Source organism: Austrofundulus limnaeus, unplaced genomic scaffold, assembly GCF_001266775.1.
Source record: "Austrofundulus limnaeus strain Quisiro unplaced genomic scaffold, Austrofundulus_limnaeus-1.0 Scaffold29, whole genome shotgun sequence".
Taxonomy (NCBI): Eukaryota; Metazoa; Chordata; class Actinopteri; order Cyprinodontiformes; family Rivulidae; genus Austrofundulus; species Austrofundulus limnaeus.
The window spans coordinates 2,517,335-2,535,193 of record NW_013952431.1 but is presented as its reverse complement, the minus strand read 5'-3'; the positions used below and the strand labels follow the sequence as shown (position 1 = coordinate 2,535,193).

The window sequence follows — 17,859 nt, the reverse complement described above, 5'->3', positions numbered from 1 at the left end:
GTATGTGGAAGGCTTATTTTACATAAGTCTACCCTCTACAATACGAACAGGGGAATTTACGCAGCTCATTTACGCACTTTTCCTGAAGATAGAAGTGTTTGTTGAATCTGACATGACATGTTCGTACGAACCCTTTGTACGAACAAAAGTAAGAGAAATTTAGGAGAAGAATACGAACATGTTCTTGCATGAGGCCCAATGATCCAGTTGACCTCACGTGGTTTAAATAAAAGATTCCACCTTTCTGCTGCACCCGTACGAATAGTTTGACTCTTTTCAGTCAACTTTAGATATAAATACACTCAGTGTTTTACTGTGTGGCACATCAGCAACTGATGCCTCTAAGAACATTTCTCTATAACTTTTTGTGTTTTTGTAATTTACCTTGCAGACCTTGATGGAAGGGAAGGGTGAGAAGGCAACTGCAGAGGGAATGGAATTGTTAAGGCRTGAGGTGGGAACCCTGAAAGGAGAGCTGAAGGTTTCTGAAGATGGTTAGTTTTTATGCACAACTGCACATCCCCTCCAATGCTTTTTTTTTTTTTTTAAACATGTCTGTTTTTTTTTTAATAATCTGACCAGGAGAATGTTGATCTGACACCTGGAGACTTGTCACACACAGAGGATGTGAAATGATGACGTGGGATTTTTTTTTTCTTTTGCAGCTCTGAAGAAATCGCAGTCGGAGGCAGATGTGATGAAGAAGCAGTTGGAGGGCCTCGCCAGGGAGTATGACCGGGTCCTCACGGAGCATCAGGAGCTCCAGGTAAAGCTAATCACAAGCACAACATGGTGCCTTGTTGGGTTTTTCTCTGTGAAACTAAAGAGAGTAGAAGTTTCTGTTGTAAGGGTATAAACAGTTTTATSTGTTCGAAATGGTTATTTGAACATCAAAATGGAAAACAAAGTCTAGTGTTTCATGCAAAGACTGTTGTAGAAACCATAATATATTCTGGCAGGAAGTGGTCCAGGCTTCACTGGAAAAGCTACAGCTGGTTGCTGCTTTTGCCGTTTGCAAATGACCAATGTGTTCTTTGTAAATAACGCGAAACTGACGTAAAAGTTTTTAAAATAGCGTCCACATGAACCACACGTTTGACTCGTGATGTTTTCAGTTGGCAGCCCTCTGCTTTAGCCTGGTAAAAACCAGACCCTCGTCCTTCACTTTGCTTCGTACGAGGGTCTGTGCTCTCAGCTATAGAGAAGTGATTCTTGCTGGAGGTGTGGCCTCTGCTGAAGTTTAAAATGATTGGATCGGTTGGCCGCAACGTATTCGTACGCCAGCGCCATTGAAGGAGGCTAAGCTAAGAAGCTAACCGGAAACCGCGTGTGCTGTAAACAACCCTACTGAGAGGAGAAAAGTACCGAGCCGAACGAGACGGCTGTAAATGAGAGCTGCTGCTTTGTCAGACAAATTTTATTTAATTATGAAGCCTTATCAACACTGACTGGCGTCATTCGCTTCCTCCACTGCTGTATGCTAAACTAACTTGCAGACACTGCACAGAAAATGGATGTTCTGTTCTCTGATTGGCCCGGACAAAAATTCTCCTGAACAAATCCTTGACTATGGGAGAAATCCCAGACGGAGCAGTGAAGGGAAACTAAAATTGAGCAGAACTGCGTAGGAAGGCAAGGGCCAGGCTACCTCTGCTTTGGTTTTGGTCTTGTTTAAACTCGCTGTTAATTTTGTCTGTACACGCAGCATTAAACTTTTTCTCTTTCCTTTTAACAGAAGTTGTTTGAAGAGCTATGCACAGCAAGTAACATATGTTCTAACATCCCACATAACCCCCTCCCCAACAAAATACCTGGAACTATTATTTTTAACTTTCTGTTCAGCRTCAGTCCTAACATTTAAAGTTTGGCTGACATTAAGTTTAAAGAAGAAAAGCACACAGGCATCAGACTCCTTTGTTGCCTATTTAATGTGCATTTTATTTTTTTATTCTACATTTATGTAGCTTTAAAACATTTCCTGAAACTAACAGTTTTTTTTATTTTTTTCACATTTCTTGTCCTTTCAGAATCGTCAAGATTTTGGAAACAAAAAGGACGACTAGTGAGAATTAGATGGGTTAACTTCTCCAAATCAAAGAGAAAGCCATTCAACATTTTCCTCTTTTTCACCTTAAACTTTGGGTCGGGCTGTAGATTACACAACTAGGATTGGATCCACTGAGGGGCAGAGATAGTGATGGTTTTAAATCAGGTGGTTTTTTTTTTTTTAATTATTGGCATGATACAAACTTAATAAAAGAAACTATTTCTGCTTGCCTATTTAAATTCAGACAGCTTATTTCCTCTGAAACCCTTTAGACGATTTACATTGCAGAATTTGCTGAGAGATCAAAATGCTGCAGTAARTTATTATAAATGTCTAGTTATGGTAAAGGTTTGCTTTAACGCCACTGTAGGATGCTGCAGACTCTCTGGYCCTGGACGGTTTATAAATCGACTGTATGCATGTAGACAAATCAGCTTCACATTTTGATGTAATCCAGACACACCTTCTGCCTTATTCATAAGTTGTGGTTAACATCCTTCACATAGGGTTTCTTTATTCAGGTTTGTTGCTTATTTTTTTCAACATAAAGACAAATAAAAAATATTCATAAGGATAGAAATATTCCTTTAACCGCACAGGATTGTGTTTTAGGCTTTATTATTTTTGGAAAAATAGATTTGTTTTTGTTTTTTGCGTTTGATTTCTAAAGAGTTCATAGACTGTTTTATTTCATGCACTTCACACACGTTTTATCTTTTTTGTGCATGCAAAACCGGAATGTATCATTTTTTAAAAATTCTATTAGCTGCATGTTGTGAGAAAGGTTGTGTTCACTTGTTTAAATCTTTCTCCAGTTTGGTTGCTGAAGTGTTTTGATTTAAAGGTTTACAACATTTATTGTCTAGATTTTTTTTTTCTGATTGTGTTCACTTTTGTTGTACAGAGAGATCTGACTGAAGTGCCTTTTTACCCGATTAAAGCATATTTTCTCTAACAAAAATCAGTTTATGATTGTTTATTTTTAAAAAAATAATACCAACAGCATGAATTGAATATTAAATGTTTTATTGTTTTATAATATTTCAAAATTTACAAAAATAATCAAATACATTTATGTACAATCTTATTTAAATGCAAGTGAATGCCTTTTTATTGAAATTTCCATCCTGTATACTGCTTTTCTTTAAACAATGCCCCTGAACACAAACCTAAATACAGCAGATAATACAGTCTGCACACACTTTAAAATGACAAAAACATGGGGGAAAATAGGATTGTGTATAGAAGATAATTCTCCAGACATTATTGAAAACATATAGGGATTCTTAGCAGAGGATGGTCTAAAGCAGGTTTTCCCTGGGTGGCTCTTGGGTTACTGCTAGAGTAGACTATAAAGATGTGAAAATATCACTGGTGCATCTGGTTTGGCAGTTCTGAAAAAAATAAAGAGATAACAGCAACAACAAAATGTGTAACATTTTGATTTTTTTTTTCCTTCAAGTTGTGCAGCAGTGAAAAGTTGTTGCACATCTCCGTAAAGACTTTAAAACACAGGCTTCTGTCATGAAAAGCTGAATACCATCCTTTCACAACAACTGCAGAACAAAAATAATCTGAAGTAAATTAGTGCAATTTCAGCACTGTAAGACACATCATAAAAAGTTGAATTAATACTTGTAATGTAGTAAAGATTCAGTGAGTCAAGGGTGAGGGGAACATGGGGTGCAGTGGGTGCTACAGCATGCTTATTGATGCAAGAGGGCATGCAAATCCAAATAAAGAATTGATAAAAAATAAAATGAGTGATTTTTTTTAAATCTGATGTTTTGAGTGTTTGTTCTAATAGCTGTGTAATTTTACAAGTGAATCWAAAAGAAGTGGGCAGATTCTCAATATATCAAGGTTTAGGTTTTATAAATACTGTCTAACAGATACAGCATATTATTTAGTGCCCATGTTCAGATAAAACAGCATGTGTGCATTTCCCTGCATATATTTGGTATTCTTCAAATCCACACATGCTCAACTTCCTGACTGCAGCATTTACAACTCTGTACTTCATTTACCTGAAGAGATGCTCCCACTCGTAGGAGGAACATAAAATCCTAAAACGTAAGAACCCTGTGTGACATTTTCCCTGTTTTATCTCATTACAACTTGTATGTTTAGATTTTTTTCGATAATGGCCTAAACRTTTTAGAATCTGTGTAGTCCAATAGACTTGGCCAACGATCATTAGCAACTTTAGATGGAAGCTGTAATGTTTCTGGGTTTCCACAGCTGAACCCTCCCCACAAAATTTACTTGAATTACTAGAATTGAGCAAGAAACGGGAACAGTTGCCACCAGGGTCATATCACTTTAAAGACACTGTTTACAGCCTTCATGTATCTGGGATTCTTGATTTTGAATAAATCCAATGCCTGTAAGTCATCAAGGCAACATCATCTGTAGAAAATACATAAATTAAATTTTCAAAAACTTAAACCCATCATATAAAGAACACAAACGTGGTTATTTTTAAAGTCAGTACTTTAGTCAGATTCGCAGAACAGATTTGTGTAGTTTTCAAACCATTACACATTTTCAACATCATGTTTTGCAATGCTGCCAGTGCACCTTTTGATGCCTCTACAAACTGGCTGGAATCGCTGCTCATGATAATGAAAGACATCTATACTTATGGACTGACAGTACAAAGGTCTAAGGTTTCATAAGTCTGAGACAGAACGGTGYAACAAACTCAAGCTACAAATGATTTACTGTTTATAAATTAGTGATATAATTTAAAATCCCTTCCGGACATTGTGAATATAAGCGGAATAAAAGAACCTACTTAAAAAAGGAATTATCTTAAAAATCCCAGAATGTGGCACATTATCAAACAAGAGGTATGTTTTATCATCTTCTATTAATTAACTGATCAGGTTTTGTTGTGATAATGTGGCACTAGTGCAGATCAACTCTACCTCAGCCCTATCATCATCTGATGTAATAAAAACTTTAAGTTACAGTGGGGTGTGAAAGTTTGGGCAGCCTTGTTAATTTTCCTGATTTACCTTTATAAATCATTGATTGTTTAGATTTAAAAAACAGTAAATATATTATATAGGGGACAAACATGGTGATATTTGAGAAATGAAACGAAGTTTAAATGATTTACAGAAAGTGTGCAATAATTGGTTAAACAAAAGTAGGCAGGTGCATAAATTTTGGCACTGTTGTCATTTTATTGATATCAAAACTTTAACCTTTAAAACAGAAAGCCATCTCAGAGATTTCAGCTTTCGGTCTCCACTGTGAGAAACATTATGAGAAAATGGAAGACCACAGGCACAGTTCAAGTCAAGGCTGGAAGTGGCAGACCAAGACAAATCACCAATAAACAGAAGCRAAGGATGTTGTAAACAGTCAGAGTCAACCCACAGACCAGCACCAAAGACCTACAACATCATCTTGCTGCTGATGGAGTCACTGTGCATCGTTCRTCTATTCAGCACACTTTACACAAGGAGATGCTGTATGTGAGAGTGATGCAGAGGAAGCTTTTTCTCCACCCACATCACAAACAGAGCCGCTTCAGGTATGCTGAAGCACATATGGACAAGCCAGCTTCATTTTGGAATAAGGTGCTGTGGACTGATGAAACTAAAATAGAGTTATTTGGGCAGAACAAGGTCTGTTACACATGGAGGAAAAAGAACAGCACTCCAAGAAAAACACCTGCTACTAGGGGTGCAACGATACAGAAAATTCACAATTTGGTTCGGTTCGATACTTTATTCTCAYGGTTTGATATTTTTTCGACACAAAAAAGAGAAATTTCCATGCCCCTTTTAACTTGTAATTTATTTAAATTGATTATGAACATTTGTCTACCTCAAAAGTACAGTTTTTAAATTAAATGTTGCTGAAACAGCTAGTTTCTCAGTGGGTCTGCACTCAAAAATGCAGCCTAGGTGGAGTAGTCGAATACAGATCCACTGATCCTTTAACACAGAGCATCTTCAGAAGACAAGTTGATAAAGTAAATTTTAAAAATCTGAATTGTTCGATACAAGTGTGTATTGAACCTAAATCACCGTTTGATACAGATACATGTATTGTTGCACCCCTACTAAACACTGCTCAAAATCTACTAAGGCGTTCATGCAGAGGAAAAAGTACAACATTGTGGAATGGCCATCTCAGTCTCCAGACCTGAATATTATTGAAAATCTGTGGTGTCACTTAAAGAGAGCTGTCCATTCTCAGAAACCATCAAACCTGAATGAACTAGAGATGTTTTGTAAAGAAGAACGGTCTAAAATACCTTCAGCCACAATCAAGACTCTCATTAAGCTATAGGAAGCATTTAGAGTCTGTTATTTCTGCAAAAGGAGGATCTACTAAACATTGAGTTGTTATTTATTTATTTATTTATTTATTTATTTATTTATTTATGTGCCCAAATTTATGCACCTGCCTAGTTTTGTTTAACCAATTATTGCACACTTTCTGTAAATCATATAAACTTCATTTCACTTCTCAAATATCTGCTTGTCCCCTATGTGATATATTTAACTGATTTTTTTATCCAAACAATCAATGATTTATAAAGGTAAATCAGGAAAATTAACAAGGGTGCCCAAACTTTTGCACCCCACTAATGGACTAATGCCAAAATGACAATAAAGTTAAATCTTCCACGGGACGGTGGGGGGGTGAGATCAACTAATCAGGACAAATTGAACTTTTGTGGCCTCATCCCCAAACCTTCATAAAAAAGCTGTTATTCAAACTAATAATTAAAAAAGAAAGCTTGCATGTAGTGGCTTTAAAATTTGACATAGAAGGAAACAATTACAAGACGATATCGTCATAAATCTAAACACTAAACAAATTTGGTCTTAGACTGAATTTATGAACATAAACATACAAGTTTTTAAAGTGGGATTCTATAGAAAGGCTATGAACAAAATCTGTTTGACATTTGAAGAAAAATGTGCCRATTTTCAAGTATTGAACAAATCAGTTACAGTTTGCTTGAACAAATGAAACTGAAAACATTGAACCAAAAAAGGTTCTTCTGATTCCAGAAAGAAGCTTCATATGAGGATAAAATCCTGAGCGCAGACTACAGTGATTCTGGGTTTTTGGCACAGGCGACCCGGTTCGCACACATTAACACACAAACAGATAACAAAATAAATGCAACACAGGCAACACATGAACACTTCCAGTGTCTCCACTTCACAGACTGTGACTTTTACCATCCAAAACACTCAACAAATACACAGAATACTGGTAACCAGTGTAGCATCTTTACAAACTGCCTTTAAAAAAGAAACACAAAAATGGCTAGGCCCTACACAACACCAAACGCTAGAAGTACTTCAACATAATATCTTCAGTTTTTAAAATCGACTGCATTGTTTGTTCGTAGAGAAACATTTTTGCAATGATATATTATTTAAAAAACAGAACAGTGCAATAGATAATTAGTTTGTGAAGAGGAATTAACGATGAGCACAGGAGTCAGAACAGTTTCTACTTCATGCACAGATTATACTTGCTCCCTTCTGCAAACTGACACAAAATATTTGGCAATTGATTTAATGCCTGATGCAATTTATAGGCTCAAACCTGCAGCCTCGGAATCACGGGACTGAGACAGCAACCATCAAGCTACAGCTACCCCATCATATTACACTAAAATACTTTAAATGACTATAAAAACTAAAATTCATTTCAAACTGAACACAACACAAACTGCAAAACAATCAGAATAAACTTTTGGCTTTTCCAGAAAAAAAAGTCTGCTTTAAAGTGTGTTTCAYAAGTTTTTAAGACTTACAGTTTAACATTGGAACGGATCACTATTTAAATACTATTAAAATTGCTCACCTTTAGGCAGAACTGAGGTAACTGTTGAATGAATGAGGCACATAATGCTTTTTTTWAAATCACATATACACCTGTAGGTCACTGGTTACATGTCTGAGTAGGCATTTAAATGGATAGTTCAGCTCTTTTAAAGGGGTGTGGGGGTTATTGTGTAAAGTTGACTTTTGAAAAAACTTAAAATCATGCTATGTCATTCCTTCATCAAAAATATACCCAGAGTGTAGCTTTGACTCATTCATGCAAGTTTGAACAAATCCTTTAATCTCTTGTGGTAGCCATGTGGAGCTGCCTAAACGCTTGCTGGTATAAAGCACCACCTATTTGGACAAAGCTCCACCCTTGGCATGGTGGCTCAGTTGGTAGAGCTGTTCCCTCTCATGATCGCTGACCATTGTGACATTTTTTGATTGGAATAGTTTAAGGATGTCAGTAATACCCTTCAATCCTGATCCAGCTTGAACTAGTCCTACAGGTTGTAAAAAGAGCTACCTGCAATATCCGTCCATCCGTTTTCTGCCGCTTATCCAGGATCGGGTTGCGGGGGCAGCAGCCTAAGCAGAGAGACCCAGACTTCCCTCTCCCCAGCCRCTTGGGTCAGCTCATCCAAGGAAATCTCAAGGCATTCCCAGGCCAGCTGAGAAACATAGTCCCTCTAGCATGTCCTGGGTCTTCCTCTGGGCCTCAATCCAGTGGGACATGCCCGGAACACCATACCAGGGAGGTGTCTAGGAGGCATCCTAACCAGATGCCCGAGCCACCTCAACTGRCTCCTCTCAACATGAAGGAGCAGTGGCTCTACTCTGAGTCCCTCCCAAATGACTGAGCTTCTCACCCTATCTCTAAGGGAGAGCACAGACACCCTGTGAAGGAAACTCATTTCGGCCGCTTGTATCCTCAAACTCGTTCTTTCAGTCAGTACCCAAAGTTCATGGCCATAGATGAGGGTAGGAACGTAGACCAACTGGTAAATCGAGAGGTTTGCCTTCTGGCTCAGCTCCTGCTTCACCACGACAGACCAGTACAGTGCCCACATCACTACAGACACAGCACCAATCCGCCTGTCGATCTCCCACTCCATTCTTCCCTCATTTGTGAACAAGACCTCGAGATACTTAAACTCCTCCACTTGGGGCAGGATCTCCTCCCCGACCCGGAGAAGGCACACTACCGTTTTCCGGCTCAAGACCATGGTCTCGGATTTGGAGGCACTGATCCTCATCCCGGCCGCTTCACACTCGGCTATGAACTGCTCCAGAGAGAGCTGGAGATCCTGATCTGATGAAGCCAATAGGATCGCATAATCTGCAAAAAGCAGAGATGTGATCCCAAGGTCACCAAAAAGGATCCCCTCAACACCTTGGCTGCACCTAKAAATTCTGTCCATAAAAGTTCTGAAAAGAATCAGTGATAAATGGCAACCTTGGCTGAGGCTAACTCTCACCAGAAACAAGTCCGACTTACTACCGGCGATGCGGACCAAGCTCTGGCACCGGTCGTATAGGGACCTAAAAATTACCTATCAATGGGCCTGGTAGCCCATACTCCCRGAGTACCCCCCACAGGAGTCCCAGAGGGACACGGTCGATGACCTTCTCCAAGTCAACAAAACACATGTAGACTGGTTGTGTGAACTCCCTTGCACCCTGCAGAACCCTGCTGAGAGCATAGAGCTGGTCTGCTGGCCCATGACCAGGACAAAAACTACACTGCTCTTCCTGAATCTGAGATTCGACTATCCAGTGGACCCTCCTCTCCAGGACCCCTGAATAGACCTTACCAGGGAGGCTCAGAAGTGTGATCCCCCTATAGTTGGAACACACTCTGCAGTCCCCCTTTTTAAATAGGGGGACCACCACCCCGGTGTGCCAATCCAGGGGAACTGCCCCCAATGTCCACGTGATATTGTAGAGTCGCGTCAACCAACACAACCCCACTACACCCAGAGCCTTAAGGAACTCCATGCGAATCTCATCCACCCCTGGCGCCTTGCCACTGAGGAGCTTTTTAACCACCTCGGTGACCTTGGCACCAGAGATTGGAGAGTCCAACCCAGGGTCCTCAGGTTCTGCTTCCTCATGGGACTACGTGTCRGTAGGATTGAGGAGGTCTTCGAAGTATTCCGCCCACCGACCCACAACGTCCCAAGGTGAGGTCAGCTGCGCACCATCCCCACCATAAATAGTGTTGGTGGTGAACCACTTTCCCCCCAGAGAAGCCGGATGGTGGACCAGAATCGCCTCAAACCATACAGAAGTCTTTTTCCATGGCCTCTCCTAACTCCTCCCATGTCCGAGTTTTTGCCTCAGCTGCCACCCGAGCCGCAATCCGCTTGGACTGCCGATACCTATCGGCTGCTTCCGGAGTCCCACAGGCCAAAAAGACCCAATAGGACTCCTTCTTCAGCCTGACAGCATCCCTCACCACCGGTGTCCACCAGCRGGTTCGAGGGTTGCCGCCACGACAGGCACTGACAACCTTTTGGCCACAGCTCAGGTAAACCGCCTCGATCGTGTTCTATCTGCAACATGTAAGATATTAACTGTTCATAACCTCTTTATAGAACCCCACTTCAGAAGAGCTGACTGATCACTATAAACTATTGGAAAAATAAATCTTTACAAGCCTGATTTTCCTCCTGTTTTGTGTTGTGCCTCTGCAAAAAACAGCTTTACTTTGTCTGCTCTGTAACATTAGTGACAGGAAGAAAAGCCTCCATTTTGAAAGAACTGACCTAACAGGGGCAGCTCAGTAATGCTGGTGTTCTTTAGATCACACTTCTGGTCCCGTCTTTGTGTAGGGATCAAAACCAACGTTTCTGTCTGCCAGAATAAAGAAAAGTCCRTACATTCCAGAAACARGTTCTGTTTCCATCCATTGCTAACCTCAACACATTCAGTAGTACAAATATAGATTTTATGCTGTACATAAGATGATTAAACACAATATGTGATTCCCTGCAAATCTCAGTTGAGTATGAGTGCATGTTTACAGTGTCAGACTGTACAAACGTTGTGTGTACTTACTTGAGTGACAAGCACACATCAAAACAAAGGAGGAAAAAGAAAGTCACTTCTGGTGGATCAACGGTCACAGCCGACTGTACTCCTCTGTGCCATTGTCTGACGTGTGAACTGTTTCATCAGACTTCAGTATAACAAACTCCTCTTTCCTGAGCGTCTCCAGCTCAGTCCCACCGTTGGACAGAGATTCATGTAGGGCACGCTTTTTCTCCTCCTTCAGCTGCCGGCTGAGCAGAATGAAGCCCGGAATGCAAATGATAAATGAGATAGTCCGCAGGCTTAACGTTAGGCCGAGGTATGCTATCCTGAGAGAAAAAGAATAATTTGGCTTATTTAGACAAGTATATTGGTTTTGTTTCATCTTCTTTTTTTGCCATTTTATTGTAGAGGTGTCAAACTCGAGTTCTCAAGGGTTGCTATCCAGCATGTTTTCCTTTTTTCTCTGCTCCAACACACTTGATTCAGTKTTTGAATTTCCTCTTCATTTTTGTAGAAACTTGTTAATCATTCATTCTGGTGTGTTTGAGCGGGGAAACTTGGAAAACAAGCAGGATAGTGGCCCTCAAGGATATCATATCATATCATATCATATCATATCATATCATATCATATCATATCATATCATATCATATCATATCATATCATATCATATCATATCATATCATATCNTATCATATCATATCATATCATATCATATCATATCATATCATATCATATCATATCATATCATATCATATCATATCATATCATATCATATCATTCCAGCCCCTGAGCTGTAAACTTTCATTAACTTTGGCTCTCTGAGCAGTTTAGTTGTATAGTCCTGAGAAATCATATTAAACTGTTTGTTTTACTTTATTGTTTTTATTTTATTATACAGTATGTGAAGCACTTCTAAGAAAGGTGCTATATAAATAAACTTTACTTACTTACTTACATCATATTATTTTGTTATATTTTATTATAACGTATCGTGTCCTAATCTACCATATCAAAATATTACATTTTGAATTGTATTAAATATTAGTAAATAGTAGTGTGTAATACTATATCAAATTACAGTGTGCAATTCATTCCGACAAAAATTTGGAGGTAAATCATAAGAATGGTCTCAGACCAAAAGAAGAGATGTAACAAAGGGATGCAGAAGTTTCTGGGGACAAAAAAGTTATATGAAGAAATATGGAGGGAAGAAGTAGACAAAAAGTGAAATGTGCCAATAAAAACATCTTGGGTTTGGGAAAGCACACATTGCCCTCAARGAAAACTCTAAGTACACTGTTTGGAGTCCTGACTGGGCACAACCTGCTAACCTGTCAAAAAAATGATGATAGGACTCCATGACAATGGTCTGTGTGATGCTTGTGGTGTTGAACCTATTTGCACTTAGGCCACTGCCTGGCTCTGATCAGTCAAAGGAAAAAAWATTCTTGGGGACCCTTTTATGAATACTGAGAAACTCAGAACACTGAGTGTTTCTAACTTTGTGTCATTCATCTGAGCAATGCAAAGGTTTGAATAAAGACCAGGGTCTTTTTGGGGAGAACAATGGGCCCACTTATGAGGCCCCCGCTCATATGGGTTCATTATCCATCCTCAGTAACCACAAACCATAGAACATTTATTTATTTTTAAGACAAGTTGCCTTAAACATTTGCATGTCAATCTGTTTTTCGTTAGATGTGATTGTGCTTTGTCTCACAWAAAACTCACATTCATGATTTTTTAACTACAATATGTCCCAATAGACAGTTAAAATAACAAAGCTTGTGCACCAGCAGAAAATGTTCAGCAAGTTGAAATGTAGAGCAGTAATGATGTGATTACCTGTATGCAGTAGTGTTGTAGATCCTACAGGCTCCTAAACCCCCACATCTCTTCTGACCCCATTTGAGACAAGTGGTGTCAATGATTGCTCCRAAGTAGATGGGTGCAGGGATCCCTGCTGTAAGGACCAAAATCCATTTTCACAATCACACCTCTGATAACTCAGATACAACCAAATCTGCTTCATCTGCGTCTCTCAGATGTTGTACACATAACCTTTAAACTCAAAAGTTGACATTCTGAGATGTATCTGTTTAGTGAAAAGCTCCTTAGGCGGATTAGAAACCAGGTTTACCTGTTTCTTCTCAGCTCTGAAACCCCCACAGGCTGCACTCTGAAGAAGACTTACCAAGAGTTCGAGTTGCCAAAGCATGGAAACCCAGAGCCAGAGATTTCAGCTGTGGTTTGATGCACCTGCATGCAGAAAAGTTGGGTGTTTTTTAGGGCATCACAGTCAGAAATCATAAAAAATAGAGCTAATTCTCACACAAAACAACAAACAAACAAAAAAAGTTAAGTCAAATTCCATTTTCACTTGTCATTGGTTAATAAATCATTGAAGTGTTAGTTTCTGTTTCAGTTTAACCTCTATTACGAGGGAAAAAGTAAATGAGGTATTTTATTTAAAAAGCTCAGCTTTAGGAAAATTRCACTTTTAAGATTTCTTTATAGACTGACATGCCGAACAAAAACGAAACTTTAAACTTTAAATTATCTAACTTCAAAACTCTATTACTGCTTATAACACTACTTGTGTCCTATTAGGCCTGTTGATGTGACAGCAGAGGTCATGTCGTAATGAAGTAATCTCACCAGCAGAGGCCGCTGTAACACCTGGTTAGAATGTCCTCCCCCGGACTCGATTATAGGTATAATGTGTGAAGTTTTCATTGTAAATAATAAGAGCAAAGATATTGTGGCAGGGTCTAACAACACATTTTAAAGTTGATTGCTGTTATTTATAAAAAAAAAATGTTTTTTTAATGTAAAATTCTCCTAAATGCATGTATTTTTTCTCCCATCTCCTCATGTCTCACCCTTCCCTTTTATGTTGCTGGCATCATTGTTAGAAATATAGGTCACAAGAAAAGAAATGTACAAATACTGGAACTGAGGTAAAGTGATACACTTCAGGAGATTACTGAACTAACAAACCACTACTTCGTGCACTTCCAGAAGAATTGAGCCGCAAAACAAAATAATGGACATTTGGTATTTTGGTACTTCAGAGTTATTGGTTATTTTACATGTACTTTTTTTTTCAATAGATTTAAGTCTAACCTGATGAGAAACATGTAGCCTGGCGTGCCCCCGAGGGAGATGATGAAGGAAGTGATGACAGAGAGGGCAAGGAAGTAAGGGAACATCCTGTCGCAGTCGTCCTTTTCAGGACAATGACCTGTGCTGGCCGTAAAGTTTCCAGCCGCGCCGACACAGCTACAGTTCGAGAAGACCTGGAGAGACATGAAAAGGTTGCAGACACACACCTACACAGTAATGCACATTTACAAATGAAGATTTGTGTTTTATCAACAGGCACCAATTAAAATAAAAATTAAATTAATAAAATGCAGGAGCTAAACATAAAATAAATTTGTCATGTTGACATAAGAGAACGTTTTGTCTTTTTTTTTGAATGGTTGACAGTTGTTTCATGAGAACATTTTTTTTCTTTGTTTGTTTGTCATATTTCAAATGCATGGTTCGTACAGTGTCTTTCCCTGAGCCTGTAGAAGTGGTGCAGCCAGCAAGACACGGAGAAACGTATGTGATGCTGTTCTTCCCGCACACAGGGTCCCACTCATTTGGTGAACACAGACAGTCTGAGTTGCAGGCCAGTTTGTCTGTGCTGGAGATAAAAGAAAGAGTAACATAACCTCTAAGATAGAACCAAAAAACACGATTACAAGGAAGTGATTGCACAATGTAAAGAGATGATGTCCTATATGCACATTTCACTGGAAAATAAAAAAGCAGCAATGTAATTCTAACACAAATATCTTTAAAAGATTAAAGATTTGAACAACTTTTGAGCGATTATTTTATTTTCCTATTCTCCTAAAAAACAGCATTCGTGTCAGAGAACATCTCATTTGTAAAACACAAGGGTGTGATAAATTCAGTATCATTACCACAGGCTGTGTTGGATTTTTGTTTATCTGTGCCAAGTTAGAGCACACATTTTTAACATATCACTAATTCATTCAACCATTTTATATTTTAGTTAAGCCTATCGAAGTGCAAATACTCATTATGGAAGTTCTGGTTGCCCCACTCCTTGATGATTGTGTTGTGTGCCAAATGCTACAAAACCCCATGATTTCTGCACATGCCATCAGGAAAAAGGTATTAACATCTTTTTTTTTTTKTGTGTGTGTGTGTCATCAAACATTGAGTTGGACAGTGGATTCACCATTCCATGTGCAGGCCGCTATTAACACCAGAGCAGAAACAGTGGTGTTTACAGTGGTGCCACAACTGGAAGGTACGCGTTTCCAAGGGGAGAGGACCAGTCATGGAGTGACACACCCACATTACTCCCTGGTGTGGGGAGCCATAGGATATAACTTCAGGCCACCTTTGACAGTGATTTGAGGGATCCTGATGGCACAGTGCTAGAGTATGTCAGGGACATCTTGCCTGTCTCACCCCTCCTGAGCAGCACCCTGGTGTTGTTTTTTTAGCAACACATTCACGCAGAAACTGTTTGCATCATGTTGTCCTGACATTAATCTTTCCCCAGTCAAACATCAACTCCAACCCAGTGCCAAATCTCAAAGGTCATTTACAACTGCCTTGGACTGACCCGTCACAGTAGAGCTTACGGCAGCTGTATGATGTCTGCCACACTATAGCCAGGTCCAAGGGGGTGTTATACCTTACTGACATGTGACCATACTGCCATCTCTGTTATCCATTTGATTTGAAATTGTAATTATTACATGCAATTTTGTTGTTAGCACGTTTCTTACAAGTACAAAATCATAAGGCTGCCAACTACACTATCCACACTGCACTATTTTTCCAAGCAAAAACATTCCTCAACCTTGACGCAACAGGAGCATTTGTGACTTACCTGTTGTACGACAACGTCACCCCGGCCACCTTRGCATTTTCACAGCTCATTGCGAAGAAAAACAGAGAAAGAATGTAACCAATTAGGGAAGTGCCAAAAGCAACTTTGGCTGCTCCCATGATGTTCAGCTTCAGCCTCTTCATGAGCAGACCACCAGAAAACATCCCCAGTGCCACAGCAGGGATATTGATCACACCTGGGATCATAACAACATCATAGTCTGGTCATACACTATAGAATTGGAAAAATAAGTGAATCATTTGATTAAAAACTGGTTTGCATTTTAGATCATGTACACTTTCAGTAGAGAAGTCTTCAAACGTCTTAACAAAAAGGTAATTCCTTTTTATTTTTTTGCTTTTATAGCTTCAAATACATTGTCTTTGATCTACACACATCATTAACTGTGGTCACTGTTACATTCTCCTTAATATGCATTCAATCTGGTCAGAACAGGCATCTCTTCTAATGAGACCACATGATTTCATTTATTTTCATTTTCTGCTTTGCACTTCATTAAGTATTTCATTTTATGTGGAGAGCAATTTTCATATTCACAGAGCCCCCTTCATTGCAGCGTTGGCAGCTGGTGGGCTGAATTGGAATATGCTAACCCAGTTCTTATACAACAAGTTCCGTCTGAAGGTCTGCCTCATTCAAGGGACACAAAAGCTAAAAGAGGACTTGAGAAATGAAAGGAAACAGGAAAAAAACATTTCATAAACGTGCAACGTACCCATCAGAAAGTTTGCTTTYGAGGCAGACTGCCTGAAATGCTGCTCGATGTACTTGGGCTTGTAGGTGACCATGCCAATGAGAGAGTTCAGCTGGATGACGGTCACACACAAGTAGATTAGGTACACTGGGTGTCCCAGCAGAGTTCGCAGGGTTGGAAAAAAATCTGTGAAATTGTATCAAACAAGTACCAGTAAATTAATATACATATAAATAAAACCATTTTGAATAAAAGCAAACCTCTTTTTAACCCTTACCTTTAGCCATCTCTATAAAACTGGTGTGTTCCTCTGCTTCATACTTGTTCTTCAGATGTGGCGGGTTTTTAAGAAAACTCGTCTTCTCCTGGGTGCAATGCTTTGGGAGCTGGGACCCGGATGTGGGTAGAGAGCGGGGCAAAAACCAGAACGGGATGGCAGAGAGCAGGGTGATGATTCCAGCAATGAGGTAACCCAGCCACCATGCTCCAACCCAGCGGGCATCTGCTGGGGTTATGGTGATAGACTCTATGTCAAGGAGGCAGAGGAAGGAAGGTAAGTTCATGAATGAAAGAAAACAATGTAAATAATGTGCTTTCAAGGGTCYCTTTTGTTCTGGTAACCTAAAGTGCAAGGCTTCCACCAAGAGGATAGGTTGTTCTCTAAAAATTGGAGATTAAAATGTTGTCTTTCCATCACCCRGTGGAAAGACTATAAAGCTGCATCAAATCAATTTAAGTAGATTGTGAAAAAAAGGCTACAAGGGTGAAAATACAGTTCTTAGAAAATTCCCCTCAAACTGTTGCCTGGATATCCAGCAGAAAATGGAAAGATGGTTGTCAATACATATCTATTTTTTTAGGCCAGAGGTTCTCAAACTGGGGTCCCTGGACCCCCAGGGGTCCACGAGAGGTATCTTGGGGGTCCTCAATTTATTTTTTACTAAAATGTTAATTTGTTTTTTTTATTTTTAAAAATGCATGGAGACCAATGAATTAATAAAACAAACATAATAAGCTTAATAAAAATATATATTCCATGGCATTTAGGCATTGAAATGACAATAAATTATCCTTTTAATCAGCATGGGTTTTATGAGGGGGTCCCTGGAATTTGTTTCAACCTTGTAAGGGGTCCCCAGACCCAAATGGCTTGAGAACCCCTGCGTTAACTGACTCTCCACTTCATATACATATACAGTGGTTTGCAAAAGTATTCATACCCCTTGAACTTTTCCATATTTTGTCACATTACAACCACAAACATAAATGCACTCACCGGCCACTTTATTAGGTACACCTGTCCAACTGCTCGTTAACACTTAATTTC

The 17,859-nt window shown here is 39.3% G+C and overlaps 2 protein-coding genes across 2 annotated transcripts in view; one reads left to right on the top strand and one right to left on the bottom strand.

Annotated features, from left to right (window-relative positions):
• Positions 1 to 391: 391 nt before the first annotated feature.
• On the top strand, positions 392 to 3,008 carry bcap29 (B cell receptor associated protein 29; the record flags this gene model as incomplete). Its single annotated transcript, XM_014005329.1, is given in 3 exon segments — positions 392 to 494; positions 666 to 766; positions 2,028 to 3,008. Coding segments are annotated over 3 exon segments (240 nt in total), but the record flags the coding sequence as incomplete, so codon positions are not given.
• A 7,355-nt stretch (positions 3,009 to 10,363) lies between these two features.
• Positions 10,364 to 17,859, bottom strand: part of slco1c1 (solute carrier organic anion transporter family, member 1C1) — a 30,491-nt gene continuing 22,995 nt past the window's right edge. The window contains exons 9-16 of the mRNA XM_014005328.1: positions 16,810 to 17,058; positions 16,554 to 16,718; positions 15,818 to 16,013; positions 14,452 to 14,590; positions 14,023 to 14,195; positions 13,091 to 13,155; positions 12,742 to 12,859; positions 10,364 to 11,219 (exon numbers count right to left, since the gene is read on the bottom strand). Of these exons, the coding sequence (XP_013860782.1) occupies positions 10,982 to 11,219; positions 12,742 to 12,859; positions 13,091 to 13,155; positions 14,023 to 14,195; positions 14,452 to 14,590; positions 15,818 to 16,013; positions 16,554 to 16,718; positions 16,810 to 17,058 (1,343 nt within the window). The 3' untranslated portion in view covers positions 10,364 to 10,981. The remainder of the gene's footprint in view (positions 11,220 to 12,741; positions 12,860 to 13,090; positions 13,156 to 14,022; positions 14,196 to 14,451; positions 14,591 to 15,817; positions 16,014 to 16,553; positions 16,719 to 16,809; positions 17,059 to 17,859) is intronic.